Source organism: Hylobates moloch, unplaced genomic scaffold, assembly GCF_009828535.3.
Source record: "Hylobates moloch isolate HMO894 unplaced genomic scaffold, HMol_V3 SCAFFOLD_28, whole genome shotgun sequence".
In the NCBI taxonomy this organism is placed as follows: Eukaryota; Metazoa; Chordata; class Mammalia; order Primates; family Hylobatidae; genus Hylobates; species Hylobates moloch.
In genome coordinates, this window is record NW_026652303.1 from 1,692,933 (window position 1) to 1,714,646 (window position 21,714).

General features: G+C 37.1%; 1 protein-coding gene across 1 annotated transcript in view; it reads right to left on the reverse strand.

Annotated features, from left to right (window-relative positions):
* Positions 1–21,714, reverse strand: part of LOC116463161 (estrogen receptor) — a 317,399-nt gene that overhangs the window by 172,501 nt on the left and 123,184 nt on the right. Inside the window, exon 4 of the mRNA XM_032146133.2 lies at positions 6,425–6,760. Within this exon, the coding sequence (XP_032002024.1) occupies positions 6,425–6,760 (336 nt within the window). The remainder of the gene's footprint in view (positions 1–6,424; positions 6,761–21,714) is intronic.

Below are 21,714 nucleotides of genomic sequence, written 5' to 3' on the forward strand. Positions count from 1 at the left end.
TCCTTATTTCTTTTGCTTCAAAAATACAATGGAAGAAAATTCTATTTATAATACACTTTGTATTAATTTCCTAGGGCTCCCATACAAAGTATCAAAAACTAGGTGGCTTCAAAAACAACAGAAATGTATGCCTCACAGTTCTGGAGGCTAGAAGTCTGAAATCAAGGCCATGCTCTCTCTGAGGGTTTTAGGGGAGAGTCCATTCTTGCCCCTTCTAGTTTCCGATGTTGGCCAGTAAACTTTGGCATTCCTCAGCTTGCAGACCCAGCACTCCAGTCACATGACCGTACTCTCCCTGTGTCTCTTTGTATCATCTTCCTCTGCGCATGTCTATTTCTGTGTCTAAATTTCCCCTTTCATGAGAATGCCAGTCCTTATTGGATTAGGGCTTGTGCTAATGGCCTCACTTGAACTTGATTACCTATATAAAGGCACTATTTCCAAAGAAGATCAGATTCTGAGACACTGAGGGTTAGGACTTTAACATGTCTTTTTGAGGAGAGACGATTCAGCCCATAACATACTTCAATCATAATATATCTACTACTTAAAACACACATTCTCCATGCCAAATCCCCCTGGAAGTAGCAAAGCCACAGGCCAACATTCCCCACAGGGTGCTCTGGGGACACCACAAGTCCACCGTGTTCAACATAAACACACCCCGACCCAGACTCACTGTATTAGTCTGTTTTCACACTGCTCATAAAGACACACCCCAGAGTAGGCAATTTACAAAAAAAAGAGGTTTAATGGATTTACAGTTCCATTGTGGCTGGAGAGGCCTCACAATCATGGCAGAAGGTGGAAGGCACATCTCACATGGTGGCAGACAAGAGAAGAAGAGCTTGTGCAGAAAAACTCCCCTTTTTAAAACCATCAGATCTCTTGAGACTTACTCACTATCACAGAAACATGGGAAAGACCTGCTCCCATGATTCAATTACCTGCCATGGGTCTCTCCTACAACAGATGGGAATTCAAGATGAAATTTGGGTGGGGACACAGGCAAACCATATCACTCACTGACATAGAACCTGGAGGAGGGTGGGCAAAATGCCCCAGACATGTTTCTCTAATACTCTCAAGATGAGAAAAGGATTTTTAAAAGTTTAACAGCATCCAGGCCAATAAGCATCTATGAGGCTTCAAAGTTTCATGTGAAAGAAAAATCCAGTCAACAGCAGCTGCTTTCCTTGCGTTTCACCAGAGCTTCCACAGGAGCAGTAGAAAGCTGGGTGGGGTGACTTGGACATGGAACACTTGCAAAAAAGCCGCATATTGCCGGTCCAGAGGGGCTGCCATCATGCTTGCTAAGGCAATTCCAGCCCAATCCTAAGGCTCTTATACAGTGGGTGCAAAATCTAAATGGCAGATCTTGTCCTTAAACAGAGGCTTCTGTCATCGCTCAAGGATGTCACCCATATGTCCATGTCATGTTATCTTTCATTACCTTGCCAAAGCATGCTGGACACCACGACAGCCTGAGAGCAGGGTTTACTGGTCCAATGACAGGTTGGGAAGCAAAGTGCTGGGAAGCCCTGCTACATCTCTGGAATCTACAGGAACGTCCCAGAATTGAGTGTGTTCCTTGAAGATGCTCCCAATTCCCAGATTGAGGTATTACACCTTCTCCTGGAACCCTCATCCCCACCCGCTTTAAGTTTCCAATTTCATTCGCTAAGTGAAACTCACTTGCAGATAGACAGTTGAAGCCTGCTAAAGTCCTCAGAGCGCATGGCTCCATATTCCTCTAGCTATTTCTCTGTTCCTTACAAAAGAGAGATTGGAAATGGAAATGGAGTCTCACTACGGTGACTGTCAGGGAGATACCAGAACAGCAGGTAGATTTTGAGGAGAGGAAAAAGGAGAAATGTCACAGCCTTAGAGAGCAGTTCTAGTTTATGGGAAAATGGAGCTGTAACAGGGCTCAGAGACTTCTTAAAATTAAGACTTCCAAAAATCACCATTCATTTGTTCATTTATTCATTTATTCAAGCACTTTCTGAGCTCAAATCTGCTAATTTTAATGATGAGGATGAGGATGAGAGGCAGAGAAGCGAATTCCTGGATTCCTGGGGAATACAGACACAGAAGAGGCCTTAAGCCCTGGAATAACTCACACAACCATGCATCCTCGAGACAACACAGAAACTTCCAAGAAGCCTGAACTTGGGGCTGATGGGAGGCATGTCCAGAAGGAGTGGATTGCCTACCCCTGGGGCCACAACTGAGCAAGGAGGCAACCTGAAGTAAATGACAGGGAGTCAGGACTGAGGAGGAAGAGGGGCCTTCTAGAGTGTTGATTAGAGGGGGACTCGGCAGGAAAGGGGAAGGAGAAGGTCACCTAGTTTGCCACTAAAAGAATGAGGAAGTGGTTAAGGCGGCATGTTTCACAGGAAGCCAAGCTGCCATTTAACTGCCCCTTTTCCTCTCTTCCTCTTCCTGGGTCAACACTCTCAGTGCACTCTCCCAGATCTGTGCCCAGCAGCAGTTCATGAGGCTGTTACACTTTTGGTTGTAAGTATTTAACAGGCAATAAAAAACTCAGGGCTAGATGTCTATCCAAATCTTCATAAAATATATAGAACTATAGCACAGACTTGAAGTATAAAATTGCTTTTGAGACATGTAAAATTACGGTGAATTTTGGAAAAGGCTTAACTTTTAATAAACCACAATGACACTTTGGTGACACAATTCAAGCTTCTGGGGAAAAAACTCAGATGTATTTCATTAACACTGAAACTAAGAATGAACCACTCAATGATGCAATTGAGTGTGATGCTGAAATCAAAAATACAACCACTCTTGCAGTCATATTTTTTCCTTTTTAACCTTCAGCTCAATTATATTACATTTATTGACTAGTTTCACCATGTGTAGAATAATAGTAAATTAAGATTTAATTATCTACTTTTTAAAAAACTGAATTTCTACCCAGAGATAAGACTATAAAATTCCTATTAAACAAATTTCAGAGCAAACAATAAGGAGAAAAGTCTTCTCTATAGATAAATATCAAAAAGTAGATACACAGTATGTGTTATAAAAAAAATCTTTTGTCAGAGCTGGCTTCATAGGTTTTATCATTCTTGTTGCTACTGTTGTTTTTAAACTGCAAAGAGAAAAAAAAATCATTTCTTAAGGTCATCTTTATCCAGGTCTACTAGAAGTACTTTATGGATTGGAACTTGACTCTCACACTTGTATGATGCATTTTATCCTAAAGCTCTTCACATCTTAATTCTGAGTAGAGAAACATAACAAGTCAAAAAATAAGCCCCAGGGGTTAATGAAAAGGAAAATTTAACTTATAATCATCAACATTAGAAAATTCTGACAATATTCTGTTAATTAAAAGAAAGAAGAAAGAAGCACTTCTAGAACTACTAAGATAGCCCAAAGTATTGACTATTTTCGTTAAAAATTCATCATTCAAAATGAAGTCAATTTATAGTTTTTGTTATATTGATAGGTATTCTGAGGATTATCCAAATGTTCCATGAGGGTTTTTGTATCATATAGCTAATTCTGGGTATTTCTAGAACTGAACTTTTTGCTATTCTTCTTACTAATGACGTTTACTATTTCCTTCTTTATTTATTTATTTAGAGACAGAGTCTCGTTGTTGCCCAGGCTGGAGTGCAGTTGTGGGATCTCAGCTCACTGCAGTCTCTGCCTCCCAGGTTCAAGAAATTCTCCCACCTCAACATCCCAAGTACCTGGGACTATGGATGTGTGCCACCAAGCCTGGCTAATTTTTGTATTTTTTTGTAGAGACGGGGTTTTGCCATGTTGGCCAGGCTGGTCTTGAACTCCTGACCTCAGGTGATCCACCCACCTCGGCCTCCCAAAGTGCTGGGATTACAGGCGTGAGTCACTGTGCCCAGCCTATTTCCTCTTTTTAAAAATTACTATTATTATTGTCATTCTCAAACTATTATCTCATAAACGTCATATTGTCTATAACAGATTTGCAGTGTGGGCTATGTTTTTTAAATAACAGATGGTATTTGAATTTATAAAAGATAGAAATCCTTTTCAAAATGTTGCTTTGTCTATTTTTCTGAAAAGCTTGACAACCATCTGTAGAGCTTTTGCAGAAGACTTTTTTCTTCCCTTATTTTTAGTCTCTTTAAAATCAATGACTATTTTTATTCTGCTTGGTCAGATAAGTAGGCCTTTGATTTACAACAGCTGTATTCCCAAGGAACACACACAAGCACACATATATATAATTTCATTTTGCCTTTATAATTCTTTTTTTAATTATCAAGTAAGAAGACATAGTTTATTGGTCTAAGGATTTTGAAATCATTCAGGTCTTTTAAACTAACATGATGAAGTTATAGAGTGGTTTTGTTACACATCTCATTGCCATAATTTTGTCTAGCTCTGGCTTTAATAATTGTATTTCAACAATTGCTAGCCTGTGTATAATATTTTCCTTTCCTTGACTTCTCCATTTTATTCCTAAATTCAGAAGATTATTGATGTGAATTCTTCAACCACTGGTAATGTATTTGAGCTTAATTCCAGTTGTTTAAAATGCTCTTCAACATTTTATTATTATAAAAATGTCATGATGGGAATCTACTGATACATATGAAAATGTCTATATTTGAGTTCAGCAGTGCTCCAGAGCTAATATTCCCAAGATTTCATAAGAGAAAATATATGTTTACAGGAAAATAAAACTGAACGGCAACCAAGAGTTGGCTCTCAGATATATGACCACTAGCTTCTTTGTTTGTTTGTTTGTTTCTCTTTCCCTAAAATATAAGAACAAGGCAATAACAGATATAAAGAAAAAATTTACAGCCATATTAGATTTAGATTCCAACAATTAACTTATAATGTATCTGCTTCATATGAAAATGCTAAAATATGTAGGTACTCAAGAAAACTTTTCATTCTGAAGATGACCAGAAATTTTTGTTTGCCATTTCAACTGACACTGAAACTCTACATTTGCCTATTATTCTCCATGCTTCCATGTAACCTAATGACCACCCAACCACCAAAATGGTGGCCTCTAACAAGGCTGGGTTCTGGTACTGCTGGCTCCTTATTCTACGGCCCACATGTTTATATGCTGATAGATGCAAATACATGTAAGATTCTCTAAGGCCAGACATAAGTTCACTTGGCCTATAACACAGCAGTGACCCTTGAAATGCAAGTACAAACTCCACATTTTTTTAGTTTCATATAAAAATTTCATGCTTCATAGGAAACAATTAATTTCATCTATTAAAAGAAACCAAATGAGAAAACCTCCAACTAAATCTATCACTCATTTAATCTATAAGCCCAGAAAAAAAAATTAGCTTCTTCTTGCCTTGGTTTATCTACATTAGCTCCTGAACGGATACACTGGGGCAGGGAGCAAGTCATTTTCTAGTCTTGTTTCCATACAAACTTGAATTCTTCTCCCTGAATAACAGGAGTAACAGTCCAATTTTACCAGAACACCAGTTCTGAGACAATCAGCTGAAGGAACAACGTATCACTTCAGCCACTGTATCTTTCTAAAAGTTTCTTTCAGGGATGATACCTTATTTTTCCATTGCCTTTCTCTTTCTCCTAAAATACTAAGCATACACCAGGTTGGATAAATAATTGGCATTCAGTAAATAAACTTATTATTATCTCTTTAATCCATAAAGATCTTTCTTAACTTTTTTTTTGTTGTTTATTTTTTAAGACATGTCTTGCTCTGTCACCTGGGCTGGAGTGCAGTGGCACTCCACACAAACATGGTTCACTGTAGCTTTGACCTCCTGGACTCAAGCCATCCTCTCACCTCAGCCTCCCCCGTAGCTGGGACCACAGGTGTGTGCCACTGCACCTAGCTAATTTTTAAAAATGTGTTGTAGAGACAGGGTTTCGCCACATTGCCCTGGATGGCCTCAAGCTCCTGGGCTCAAGCAATTCTCCTACCTCAACTCCAAAAAGTGCTAGGATTACAGGCATGAGCCACCACACCGAATCTTAAAAATCTTTTTAAGATAAAATTGTTTTTATTAATAATTGAGATGTTTTGAACAAAGGTCATTAATATTAAAAACTTTTGTAGGTCATTTAGTGTTAAAAGTTTCTGCTACTGTGAACATATACTATTAAATACTTTTATCATGTAGTGTCCACCCTGAATCTTTTTGGTAAATAAGATGGGTTAAAAATAAATCATGTCAATTTTAAGAATTTCAGTCTTCTAGATTTTGATTTAAGAATATCATTTCCTAATCTCCAGGAAAATCACAGTGTATTGATGCTGAAAATGAACAAATCTCCTGTAACCTTGAAACCAATTACATAACATGTTATTGCTTCTTTTCCCCCCACTATTTCTCCCATGACATCACGACAAGTTCTTGAAAAGTTATTGACTCTTAAAAGCCGAGCTTCGCATTCTTACCTGGCACCCTCTTTGCCCAGTTGATCATGTGAACCAGCTCCCTGTCTGCCAGGTTGGTCAGCAAGCCCATCATCGAAGCCTCACTGAAGGGTCTGGTAGGATCGTACTCGGAATAGAGTATGGGGGGCTCAGCATCCAACAAGGCGCTGACCATCTGGTCGGCCGTCAGAGACAAGGCCGGGCTGTTCTTCTTAGAGTGTTTGATCATGAGTGGGCTTGGCCAAAGGTTGGCAGCTCTCATGTCTCCAGCAGACCCCACTTCACCCCTGCCCTCCCCATCATCTCTCTGGCGCTTGTGTTTCAACATTCTCCCTCCTCTTCGGTCTTTTCGTATCCCTGAAAACACAGGGGGAAAAAAATTAGTTTATTTTTTTTCCGTGTAAGCTTTTATACAAAAAGTTTTCAAAGCTAACCATCTTTCATTTTATTTGAAGAAATACTTTCAAGCACAGGTGAGCTGGTAAGTGTTTAACAAGTGGCTCTCCAAGAGAAGAAGAAAAAGATTTCTATTTGTAGCAGTTGCCAATTTTCATGGTGTAAATACTACCACCATAACAAACTTCAGGCCACTTGTCTGACATCAAATGGCTTACAAAACTCCTGAAAATTGAACAGTAGGCTTTGGTGAGCTCATACAAACTGACTCCAACACACCAGGTATGGGTGTGTGTGTAACAGGTGTTATAAAGAGAATAGAATTCTAATTTTAGTTATTCTAAAAAAATATAATTTAGCATCAAAGACTACTTCTGCTAGCAATATTCTTTTAATAGTAAATTAAAAGGGCATTTTTAAAAGCATTTAGTCCAAGTAGACTTCTTAATGGGCAAGACTAAATAAGAATGACTTGCTCTTAAGGTATATTACAGACTCTGGCCCCCTGGGGTGCTAAGTCCTTCACTGTTACTAACCTGCTCCTCATCACCCTAGGATTGCCCCAAATCCCTCAAGTCGTTTACCAGATTTTAAGCTTTTCACAAATGTATTTGTTTTTTCCTAACATAAAAGTTGTAAAATTGTAAAAAGAGTTTGTTTTATTTGATAATTTCCCCCAAAAGGCTTTTTTTTTTTTTTTTTTTTGAGATGGAGTCTCGCTGTGTCACCCAGGCTGGAGTGCAGTGGCGTGATCTCGGCTCACTGCAAGCTCCGCCTCCCGGGTTCACGCCATTCTGCTGCCTCAGCCTCCCGAGTAGCTGGGACTACAGGCACCTGCCACCACGCCTGGCTAATTTTTGTATTTTTAGTAGAGACGGGGTTTCACCATGTTAGCCAGAATGGTCTCCATCTCCTGACCTTGTGATCCGCCCGCCTCGGCCTCCCAAACTTCTGAGATTATAGGCGTGAGCCACCGCGCCCAGCCCCTCACAAAGGTTTAGCCAATTGTAGTTCTCACTAACTAAATTACGAAATGGGGTGCTGAGGGGGGATCCAATCTTTTTGCAGTGATTCTTTGAGGTTTGGTCTCAGCACCTTAACTTGAAAAAGGCCATACTGTACTGCCGAAATGTATTAACAACTGCAAAAACAACTATTTTAAAAAGACAAAAAGCTTCTATATTTTCAAAGAAGTTAATCTCTCCAATATTCATCAGACAGCATAATTCTTAGATTTATGTGAAGGAAGCAATCATTTTGATAAAAAGTTAACACAACTATTTTTAATATCAAAGACATTAAAAATAAATGCTCTTTATAACATATCACTCGTTCTATCACTTTATAACAAATAACTAGCATGAGAACTTTGTCTTATTTTGTTTTAGTTTGTCAAGGTATTTGGACAAATGTGTGACTGAAATATATATATGTTTTATATATATAAGTATATGTGTAATATATTAAATGACACTTCAAAAACATAGAGAAGCCATGAACTCTTCCTATTTGCTCAGTATTAAAATAAGCATTTCACATGAAATAGTAAAAATTATAATAAAGATTATTATTATTTCTAATATGCATTCAGCACTTACTACATATTTTAAGCATTTACATACACTTTACATGGAAGCACTTTAGAACTAATTTAGTTCTCACAGTAATCTTGTAAGTTTGAGAAACCGTTACTTAAAGAGATGAACCAACTTGTACAAGATCATTCTCTGTTAAGTATGATTCCAGATTCTGGATCTGAAAAGAAGTTTGCTTTTGTTTTCAGTTAAACAGAGATTTTGAATTTAATCCATTATGTAGGTACAAACTTAACAAGTTTCAGGACATTATGTAGGTACTAACTTAACAAATTGAGGGACACCTAAAAGTAAAAGATGAGAACAATGGCACCTGACCCAGCCATTGTCCTGGGTGAGACATTTCAACTTTTATTGCCAGATTTGCCAGTGAGATCACAATATCTGAATTAAGGGAGATGCTATGTCCACTCTACTCTCAACTCGTCAGAGCATACCTGATGTATCACACTCATTGCTGGATCCTGAAACTATAAGAAAAATGAGCCTACTCAAGTTAGAGTAACTAGAAGGGTAAGGAGACATGAAATCAGGTCATATAGTGAGCAAGTGAGGAACAAAGAAGGGTTAGCCTAGAGAAAGGAAAACATGGAGGAAACCTGAGCATCTCCCGTGGATGGGTTGTTCTGCATAAGACAAGTTCAACTTGTTCTTTATGAGCCCAAAGGCTAAAATAGAAGCAGGGTGTCGAAACTTTTTAGTTAGTTACAGCTCAATGTAAGGAAGCAGTTTGTAACAGTAAGAGCCGACGACAAAGATAGAAGCTGCCATCATAGGAAATGATGAGGGGGATCACTGAGGGTTTCCAAGAATAGACTAGATGAAGACTTTCAAGGGGGTGTTCCCAAAGGATTCCATGATCCAGAAAGCATTTGCACTAGCTGACCTCCAGTATCCCCTCCAATGCTGAGATTGTACTATACGACTCTACCATCTTCTATCTGAAGCATTAGAAAAAAAAATGTAAGAGCAAGAGCCTTGTGATGGAAACCAGGGAAAAAATGTCAAAAGCAAAGAATCTTTTTAGGTTCAGATTTCTCAGGAAATTCTGAGGTCAGAATTTTGAGAGGATAAGTTCTGACTTGTATTTCCCTACTTTGTGTGAGGACTGGGTTAAGAAAATGCCTGCTTCTTCAGTATTATTCAGTGTATTACCCAAATACTATTTATACACCTACTCTACAAGTTTAGAAAGAAATTAACAATGTGATCAAGTCTTACAGCAAAGATTCAGCAGTGATTACAGTCTTTAATAGCAGATCTACAGAAATAAATAAAAGCAAGTGATTTGACTAAAAAAGAAATGGTTAGAAGGTGATATTGTTTTTCCTAAGGTGAAATCAAGAGTAACCAAATTATAACTACACAAGCATTTTACCTTTTAAAAATAAAGTACTTTAAAAATAATATGCTTCTTTCATAAATGTAATTTATCTTCATTTAAAAAGATTCCAAAGAAAAGCACTTAGGTTAATGAAACAAAACAAAATGTAGTATTACCACCCACCTTAAAAGGCTTCAGCAGTCATACTAAAGCTAATCTACTTTCCAGCAGAAGAATTTTAGAATCACTTCAGAAACTGATATTGGCAGTAATCAAAAATATTTTATCAAAGTATTTGTTCATTTAGTAAAAATCCGATCAATACTTACAATGTATATTCACGGAAGATGCAGTGGTAAACAAAGACAGATCATGTTACCCTCCATCAAGTTTTCAGCTTGGAGGGAGGAAGACATTGATCAAAAGTTATTCAATATTCGTTGAATGAATTAATGAACGAATGAACTGCCGAAAGCACAGTGGATGGGAGGAAGTGACTGGGGAAGAAGGAGACAAAGAAAACTTCTCTAAGAAAGGATGTCACATTTAAATCAAATCATGATATTTCCCTTCTTGGAGGAATTTAGGAGCAGACTACTTAGATGGCTTAGCTGTAGCACTATGTAAAGAAGTAAGTGGAACCACCACACCCATTTACATCTCACAACTGTATGATTCAGGTTGTTGAACACAAGACACACAGGTTTGGGCTTTGGAACAAGAAAATACAACTGGAAAGATGAGGAAAGAGATGACTATTTATAAAATCATCAAATAATCAAGTAGGTGAAAGTAGATTCACTTTGCACTAACAAATATTTTCTTTAATATACTGATATGGTTTGGCTGTGTCCCCATCCAAATCTCATCTTGAATTGTAGTTCCCATAATCCCCACATGGGGGAGGGACTCAGTGGGAGGTAATTGAATCATGGGGGCAGGTTTTTCTTATGCTGTTCTCATGATAGTAAATAAGTCTCACGAGATCTGATGGTTTCATAAAGGGCAGTTCCCTTGCACATACTCTCTTGCCTGCTGCCATATAAGACGTGCCTTTGCTTCGCCTTCACCTTCTGCCATGACTGTGAGGCCTCCCCAGCCATGTGGAACTGTGAGTTCATTAAGCCTATTTTTCTTTATAAATTACCCAGTCTCAAGTATTTCTTTACAGCAGTATGAAAATGGACTAATACATATACCCTAAATGAACTATATTTTCCAAATTCCAAAGTCCCTATAAAGTGTACAAACAAAACAAAAATATTATTGTTTTTTGTTTTGTACAAACAAAAGACAGAGATTTTGTTTTTTTGTTTCAGTTAAACAGATTTTGTTTTAGTTAAACAGAGATTTTGAATTTAATCCATTATGTAGGTACAAACTTAACAAACAAAACAAAAAACAATAATATAAAATATTATATGGCCAACTGCATGTGATAGGATCCCAAGGATATGGTTCAATGAAGAATGGATCCTCTTCTACATCGGAGTAGTAATTTTACACATTATTGGTGATAATATTGCATAGACATTTTATAGAAGTTCAAAAATATCTAACTAGAATTGAGTGGAAGAAGGTAAAAAAAAGGATGCAGCTTCTATTTCAATTTTACCCTTGGTTAAGTGAAAACTGCAAATCAGAAACAACAGCCTGTGTCACTGTGGAACATACAGCTTATTCTTAATTATATAGAATGGTGGACCACAGGAATAGCATGGATAATTGAAATTCAAAGATAAAATTTAAAACTCATTCCTTGCTTCCTACCAAGACATTTTCTTGAATTGTTAGTAGAGCAGCAACATAGAGTGATATGGATTTTACTTAAGTTCACCCCCCGGCTGTCTAACTTTTGTTAACTCTCAGGGGAAAAGCCAAAAGGTCAAACTACCAGTTCATAGAGCAGAGGAAAAAACAAAAGAAACAATTAGTTTAGATCATGCAAATATTAAACAGGCAGCCTCTTGACAGTCAAGAAGTTTATTTGCAGAGACCAACATGTTGGCTTGGAATGCCATACACGCAAGATACATCATCATTCATACACGAACATGCCATTTTCCAGAATGGTTGAGCAGTATATTCAACAGCACAATAGAGATGTTGTGCCCTGGATAGCTAGTGTACACTGTCATGATAGCTCAAGTTATGTAATTGACTAGACAATATTTGCATCAAAGCAAATTTCTTTGTACCACTTTTCAAAATTTTAACCTTAACAATTATTGAAGGATTTTTCTAAGAAGACCCACCTGTTTTATATAAGGGATTGAGATACCAAGCACTCTTTCATCCTGCAAGCCCACTGTAAGTGTGCAATGCCACCAGTTTGAATTTCATCTCCTTGGGTTAAAGCAACTATAATATCCTCGTCACATTGTTGTAAGGATTTAGAAAGGCTGAGTATAAAATTTCCACTTAGTAACAATCAATGCGGATTTGAATGATTCTAATCCACCCCAGGAGGTGTTAACTTACGAGAATTTATTAAAACAATAAACTCAGGCAATAGGAATGAGGAGGAAGGGGAGAGAGATGGTACAGAGGGCACTCTCTAGGGGAGGCGAACCCTAAGGAATCTCTTCAAAGTCGGCCTGGACTTGGAAGCTAGGTGGAAAGGCAGTACAGGGGACAACTTGTGGCAAAGGTGAAAGGAGCTGAAGACACATCAACTGCTTAAATGATTATGTCCTGGCCCTAAAATAAAAAGATGTGTCCTAATGAGTCAAAGGCCTAACGAGGCATTTTCAAAGACTACCTGTAATTACTTCACAGTTTGTTTCATCATCTGATTTTTTCATTCTTTAAATTCTTTGGCTTGGCTATTGTATCTCAGAAAAAGTTAACATACTGCCCGAGTATTCATTAGGAATAGAATTCATTGGATTATGCTTCTAATGCACTCTAATTTTTAAATTTTCTTTCATTGAAATGAGCTTTTTTCTTAATATGCTATGTTTCCGGAAGAAAAACTAGTATAATATCAGTAAAGTTATTTCTCCAGTTTCCCATGACTACTTTCGTGTATTATTAGATGTTTCAAACATTTGCATAATCACTTTCTTTTGTTTCTCAATAATTCATGGGGTATTAAAAGGCAAGACAAAGAAATACACTAAGAGCTTTTAAATTCAACATGTTAAAGAAAAGAGGAGTGCTGATTAATTAAGAATGAAATAAAGACAATAACTACCACAACTTTCTCTGGAGAGACTCCCCAGTATCAATTCTAACACTCTCCCTTCAAATACTATAAGGTAAGTACTGTCATTGTCCCCCATTTTACAGAAAAGAAAGAAGTTCAGATTAACTACCACGCTCAAGGTCATACCACGGGCAGCACAGAGGTTACAGTCGAGGTCTGTCTGCCTCCAAAGCCTCTGTACCACAATGTCATTGACTGTAAAGCATTGGTAAGATGATTATATCATGATATATCATTACACTATGTAATTTATTTAATTATAGATTATTATTATTAGTGTTATCACAGCCTCTAAATGTTTCAGGTCAAGGAGCTATAAATTATCTGGTTCACATTAAGTAGCTTTAGCTACTTAATGTTCTTTCCTTCTCTCCTTTCATATCTACAAACTTACCTTAACCTACTAAGCATTTCCTCACATGTCCCTGCCTATAGTTCCCTCCTTGCTGTCTTTAAGCCTCCCTCCTAGTTCATAGGTTCCTTCTTGCCTAGATCATTGCAACAGTTCCAAATTTGTCACCTTGCCTGTATTCAGTCTTCCCTCCAACCCAGTTAACTGATCTTGTCTATCTTCAGTCTTCTTTCCAATCCCTCAATCACTGCCTTAGCCATCAGCATGAATTAACTATACTCTGAAAACTCTTGGCAGTTCTATGGGGCTACCAGAGGTAGCGCTGTTGAGGTTTCTGGTCATCTCATACCCACCATTTTGTCTAAAGCAGCTACGCAATTATATGTATTTTTTATATTGGGATTGGGGAAGAATTTATTTTAGATAGAGTTTACTGGTTTTATTTTACATTTTAAAAGCTACTGATCTCCTGAATAAAATCAAACTCTAAGATTCATGAATTTCCACGGTCTCAAAGTACTTTTCAAACTTATCTCTACAAATTCCTTCCAAAAACCTTTGTTTTTTATAAAACAAGGATGAGCCTGTGCCTCTTTTTATAATACTTCCCAACACCACCTTGTTCTTTTTCTACACCTCCTCTTGTATTGGCCTTGAAAACCAAATTAACACCCCATTTTATCCATAGTGAATCTTGGACCCCACTCTAGTTTTGTGGCTCTACCTCCTCTGTTCTTGTAGTTTTTCTTTCCTGTGCCATTCATTTGGCCACTATGATGTGCTACCTTATACATACACTTACACCTAGGTTCCTCCCCACTTGCTGTGGCCTGAAACTTCTCTCCAGGCTAGAAACAATCAGAAGGCTCACCCCAATTTTTTCCCTTTCTTACGAAATACCATGCTGCACTGATTGATGTCCAAGGTTTAAAGACAACAGTGTCATGTCCAGTGTTTTGTCCAGTTTTTGTTATTACATTTTCTGGTGGGAAGGTAAATGTAGCCCTCGTTATTCCACCTTGGCCAGAAGCAGAAGTTTCCAGTAATTATTTTGGTCATCTGTTTAACAAAATCCTTTAACCTTGTCTTTTCTCATTAACAAACTGTCAATTTGAAATTCTTAGTTTCTTCTTCTAGAGTTTTGCTGGCATGGACCTTATTAGGATTTCCCTTTCTTTTCCCATAAAGTGTAACAAGCAAAAACAATTTCAAGCCCAACTGAGAAAAATTAGAGGGTGGGGAAGTAAAGATTACATCTAGTAGATAAAGGGTGCCCAATTTACCACCCCCCAACTTCTCCCACATGGCAAGTTTAGGGGCCTCATTTCCTCCAAGCTGCTCTCCCCAAGCCTTAGAATGAACTATGGTTCATTGCTTCCAAGCAGCAAGTCTTGCCTTCCCCACCTGCTGACCATGAGAACATTTCCATCTTCATTCATCTAATGATGCGCTCCGATACAGATTACAATGACTGGGAGACAAGGTTGTTGTCTATCCCTTTACAGTAGAGCTTGGGAATACAGCACAGTCCCGATGACCTCAGATGAGGGGTCACAAAGCAAATATTACTCTTTCTTTATTAAATGTGATAATATACCCTGTTGTAGGAGCAGGTTCCCAAGGCAAGTTGGAAAGGTCCTCCTGTTTCATGTCACATAATGAAAAAAGGCACAGATTGATGTGACTGATCTCTAGGATTAGAATACATCCCAAAGTAAGACTGTTCTGTTTCAGAATCTTCTAGAAGTTCATAATCACTAAGAAATTCAGAATCACATATAGTTACAGAAATTTAGAAAAGCTGATGACCAAGGAGAGATTTCATCATTTGTTGGAGTATATTAAAGTGAGCTGTTCTTTGTAGGATGTTTTTTGGAAAATATTGAAATCTGTAATGAATTAACTAATTGGTATAATACTCATTTGTTAATTCTTGGTTTCCCAGCATCTTAGCTGCCATCCTACATTTGGCGAATTACCTGGTATGTGAGTTGGTGGGTGTCAGGACTTGCTTTCCATCACAAAAGCTACAAAGACAATTACTGTTTTCTGTGGCTCCAGACTCTAGGGTGAAGGTAGGTGACCTGGGCCCTACCTGCATGCAGACTGCTCCCCTGTGACTGTGAAGTCTGGACACAGGACAATTCAGTCTGCTGTCCTGCGGTGGATCTGCAGTCCAGGAGTGAAGGCAGTGGCTCCTGCCAGGCTGCCCCCAAGGCATCACACTGGTGAAGTGCTGGCTGCTATGCCATGCTGACTATCTCTTGGTTTCCACCTGTTTTCCAGGTTATTCATCCTTCACGTTAAATCTGTGATCTAACCAAAATTACTTCGATAGTTTATTTTTCTGCTGAAGTGAGAACCAGTTTGTCTTGCTTGCAATCAGTAATAATAATGATGATGATGATGATGATGATAAACTAATATTTATTGAGCATTCGCCATATCCCAAGTGCTCATCTAAGCTCTTGACTAAGTTACATCATGTAATTTTCAAAGCCACAATGCAAGGTAGGTGCTATTAGTATTCCTTTCTACAGCCAAGGAAGCTGACACATGAAGCTGGGGTTTGAACCCAGGCAGGCTGATTTCAGAAGCCATAATTTTAATTCCCATGGCATAACTGCCTTAGAAAACACTGACTGGCACCATCTGTAGAAACCTACATGCACTGTCAATCAATATAAATGTGTTCTGTGTTTACATAGGGGGCTCCAGAAGCCTGAGAGGGCAAGCTATTATATAAGCCAGGGCTTCTATTGATCCATTATGGATATGATCATGATTCTGTAATTGCTGGAACTATCAGCTATAACATTTCTTATTAGAGATTCCAAATTGCACACACTCTGGTCTAGAAATTTTTTAAAAAAAAAATTTCCCTGTTTTCCCACTGATGCTTTTATTTTTGGAAATTATTTACCTATTAATAGATTCTAGTGCTTGAATATCAGATGTAGTAAAATAGTCTATTATTCTGCACATGGAGCAGACAGGGTAAAACTGTTATCTCCTACCAAAATTAACTCTCAAAATCATCTTCATCATGATTTTTTAAAGGTACTACAACTGGTTGAGAATGGTTAAAAGAGCCCCCAAGGAATGGAAGAATGTCATGTATCACTTATGTAAAATGTACACATGCTCATATACTTTGAATCAGTTTTAATTTTATTCATTCACTTAATACAACAAAGTTATTGAGAGTCAGGCACTACTCTGGGGCAAAAAGACAAATCCCTACCCTCGCAACATCATATTTTTGTGAGGAAGTTAGACAATAAACAAATAAATATATGATGTCTGATAATGGTAAGTGCTAGGGGATAAAACAAAGTGGAAAGCAGGCAGAGAGGGTGTTTAAATCAGGGACTACTACTTCTCTGTGCTGTAGAAACCAGAATGAAGTGAGGAGGGTGAATGAACAAAACACAAATGCTGACATTGGGAAGGAAATGGGCTCAAAGATTTCTAGTAAGAGCCAAAGACCAGGGAGGTCACAGCAGCCTGAATGAGGAAAATGTAAGACAAGGGAGGCCAATCCCACAGGGCCATGCCAGCTAAGGTGACAGCTTTTTGCATTGTACTCTGAAAGAGATGAGAAGCCACTGCTTTCCACAGAGCAGAGGAGTGCCAATGATAGGGTTCACAGTTTTGGAAGAACTCTTGGCTCTTGGAAGAACTCAAAGAGCAAAAGTTACAAAATAAGTTAGGAAGACATTGCAGTTGATGAGGTAACAGGGGGTTTGTATTAGGGTGATTTAAAAAATGCTGAGAAGTGGCTGAGTTTAATTTATTTTGAAAGTAAAGCCAATAAGACATGCTGATGGATTGGATGTGGAATGTCAGGAAAGAGATAAACAATTGTGATTAAGAGTTTGAGGGCTCTAATGGAAAAAGAAGACAACATACAACAAAAGATGGGTAATATAAGCAGAAAGATAGGAATTTTAAGAAAGAATCAAAAGCAAATGCTGAAATGTAAAAATGGTGTAACAGAAATGAAGAATATCTTTGAGGACTAATCAATTGATTCAACATGGCCAAGGAAATAATCAGTGAGCTGAAAGATAAGTCAACAGAAACGTCCCAAACTGAAATGTAAAGAATCAAAAGAACGAAAAAGCAAAAGGTATAACAAACATATGCATGATTGGAATACCAGAAAGAAAAAAATGAAAGGAGAAGAAGAAATATTTGAGGTAATAATGGCTGAAAACTTTTCAAGATTAATGACAGACACCAAACCACAGATCCAGGGAGCTCAGGGAATATCAAGAAGATAAATACATGCCACTCCTTACAAAAAACAAAATAAACAGCACCTAGGCATATTGTACTCCAAGTGTAGAAAAACCAAAGACAGGGAGAAAATCTTGAAAAAGCCAGAGCCAGGGCAGGGAAGCACCTAACTACAGAGAACAGGATGAAATACAGCAGATTCCTCTTCAGAAACCGTACATTAATAAAGAAAGTGAAGTAAAATATATAAAATGTTGAAAAAAAGTGACCAATCTAGAATTCTAGATGCCAGGAAATTATCCTTCAAAAGTGAAGGAAATACTAAAAAAAATCAGACAAAAATTCAGAGAATTCATCACCAGCAGATTTGCCCTGCAGAGTATGTTAAAAGATGTTCTTCAAGCAAGAGGAAGGTGATATAAGTCAGAAACTCGGATCTACATAAAGCATGGAAGATAATCAGAGAATGCATGAATTAAGGTAAAATAAAAGGAAATTTATTTTAGAAAGGATTCTAAATTCTTTCTAAATTCTTAATTTATGTAAACAATAACTGCCTGTTTAAAATCATAATAGCAACAATGTATAGGTGATTATATTATATAGGTAAGTGAAATGAATGACAGCTATGTCACAAGGGACAGTAGGGAGGAATTGAGAATACTATAATATCCCTATTTTCATGTAAAGAGGAATAGTGTTATTTGAAGGTGTATTTAGAATACTTAAAAATGTATACTGAGAACTTTATGGGCACCACTCCAAAAATTCTTTAAAGAAGTATAGTTAGGCCGGGTGCAGTGGCTCACTCCTGTAATCCCAGCACTTTGGGAGGCCAAGGCCAGTGGATCACCTGAGGTCAGGAGTTTGAGACTAGCCTGACCAACATGGAGAAACTCCATCTCTACTAAAAATACAAAATTAGCCAGGCATGGTGTCGCATGCTTATAATTCCAGCTACTCGGGAGGCTGAGGCAGAAGAATCGCTTGAACCCAGGAGGCAGAGGTTGTGGTGAGCCAAGATCACACCATTGCGCTCCCACCTGGGCAACAAGAGCAAAACTCTGTCTCAAAAAAAAAAAAAAAAAAAAGAAGTGTAGTTAATACTCTAAGAGAAAAGATAAAATGGTATTACATACATTGCTCAAATAAAACTACGAAAGACCAAAAAGAAGCATTTGGCAACAAATGTGAAACAGTTAACAAACACAGGTTTATTTTTATTCAAATATATCAATACTTGCTTTAAATATAAATTGTTTAAATACACCAATTAAAAGATGGAAATTGTCAGATTGAATTTTAAGAAAGACCAAAATATATGTTGTCTACAAAAAGCCACACTTATTTATTTATTTATTTTGATTCTCCTGCCTCAGCCTCCTGAGTAGCTGGGACTATAGGTGGCTGCCTCCACACCCAGCTAATTTATTTTTACTTTTTTATTTTTATTTATTTATTTTTTATTTTACTTTAAGTTCTGGGATACATGTGCAGAATGTGCAGTTTTGTTACATAGGTATACATGTGCCATGGTGGTTTGCTGCACCTATTAACCTGTCATCTAGGTTTTAAGCCCAGCATGCAAAATACTTTATTTGGTATTTATCCTAATAACAACGCCCACTTTAAATATAATAACTCTGATATGTTAAAAGTAAAGGAATGGAGAAAGATATACCATGCTAACATTCATAAAAATAAAGCTGGAGTGGCTATATTAATTTCATGCAAAGCAGACTACCAAAGAAGGAAAAGTACCAAGGATAAAGATGATGATAAAGGGGTCAATTGTTCAAGATGATATAACAATAGTAAATATGTGTATATATGTGTTTACCTAACAAAAGTGAATCAAAACACATGAAGCAAAATGGTTGAAACTAAAAGGAGAAATAGACAAGCCCAAATCATTATTATACTTAGAAACCTCACCATTCTGCTGTCAGTAATTGCTAGTGCGAGTAGGCAGAAAATTAATACAGATATAGTTGACATAAACAGTATGGTTAATCAACATGATCTAACTAATATTTATAGACTACTCCATCAAACCACAACTGAATACACATTCTTCTCAAGCTCTGATGGAATATGCACCAAGATAGACCACATTCTGGGTCACAAAACACCCTTAACAAATTTAAAAGAATAGAAATTGTACAAAGTTCTCACACCAAATTGGAAATAAATTAGAAATCAACAGAAAGATAGCTGGAAAATTTCAAAATATTTAGAGATTAAACAACACACTTTTAAAGAAAGTATGAGTCAAAGAAAAAGCCTCAAAATAAATGGTAAACTATTTTGAACTAAATGAAGATAAAAATAGAACATCAAAATTTGTGGAATGCAGGAAAAGCAGTGCTTAGAGAAAAATTCATAGCATTAAGTAAATATATTAGATAAGAAAAATATATAATATCAATAACCAACCTAAGCCACCACCTTAGGAAACTAGACAAGAGAAAAACTAGATAAGCCTAAAGCAAGCAGAAGAGAAAGAATAATACAGACAGTTCCCAACTTAAGATAGTTTGATTTATGATTTCTTTTTTTACTTCACAATGGTGAAAAAGTAATATGCATGCATTCAGTAAAAACTGTATTTTGAATTTTCAATTTAGATCTTCTGTGCTAGCAATATGTGGGACAATACTCTCACTTAATGCTGGGCAGCAGCAGCAAGCCACAGCTCTCAGTCAGCTATGTGATCATCGGGGTAAACCATCAATACTCTATAGTATGTTTTGTTGCCAGATCATTTTGCTCAACTGCAGGCTAATGTATGTGTTCTGAGCATATTCAAGGGAGGCTAGGCTAAGCAATAATGTTTGGTGGGTTAGATGCATTATATGTATTTTTGACTTATGATATTTTCAAATTACAGTGGATTTATTGGGACACGACCCCATCATAAGTCAAGGAGCATCTGAAATTAGAGCAGAAGCCAATAAAATTGAAAACAGAAACATAATAAAGAAACTCAGTGAAACAAAAGCCGGTTCTTTTAAAAGAGCAATAAAATTGATAAACTTCTATTCAGGCTAATTAAGAAAAAGAAGCCGGGCACGGTGGCTCACACCTGTAATCCTAGAACTTTGGGAGGCCGAGGCAGGCAGAGCACTTGAGGCCAGGAGTTCAAGACCAACCTGACCAACATGGCGAAAGTTCATCTCTACTAAAAATACACACAAAAAAATTATCCAAGTGTATTGGAGCATGCCTGTAATACCAGCTACTCGGGAGGCTGAGACATGAGAATCACGTGAACCCAAGAGGCAGAGGTTGCAGTGAGCAGAGATCACACCATTGCACTCCAGCCTGGGTGGCAGAGTTAGACTCTGGCAAAAAAAAAAAAAAAAAAGAGAGAGACAGAAAACATAAATTACTAATATCATAAATGAAAGAGAAGTCACCACGACTGGCCTCTTGGAGATTAAAAGGATAATAAAGGAATATTATGAACAACTCTATGCTCACAGATTTGATAATTTGGATGAAATGGACCAATTCCTTGAAATACACAAACTACCAAAATACATGGAGAAATAAATAACCTAAATATCTCTATATGTATTAAATATATTGATTCAATAACTAATTACCTTCCACTAAAGAAATCATCTGGCTCAGGTGGTGGCAAGATTATTTCTAACAAATTCAAGAAAGAAATTTTGCCAATTCTCTACAATCTCTTTTAGTAAACAGGCAGAGGAAACACATCCTAACTCATTCTGAGTCTAGAATTATCCTAATACCAAAATCAGATAAAGATATTATAAGAAAGTAAAACTAGAGACCAATATCTCTCCTGAGCACTGGCACAAAATCTCAACAAAATGTTAGCAAGACAGAACAAACAATGCATAAAATAAATTATACATCATGAACAAATGGGATTTATTCCATGTCTGAAGGCAAATTCAACATTTGAAAATAAATCAATATATCTGCCACATTAACAGTGAAAATGGGAAAAGTCATATGATCATATTAATTGACACAGGAAAAGTATTTGACAAAATTCAACAGCTATTTATGATAAAAACTCAGCAAATTCAGAATAGACAGAAATTTCCTCAATTTCATAAAGGAAATTTAGAAAACCAATAGCTAACATTATCCTTAATGGTGAAAAACTAAACACTTTCCCCTAAAGATGAGGATAAGTCTAAGATATCTTATCTCATT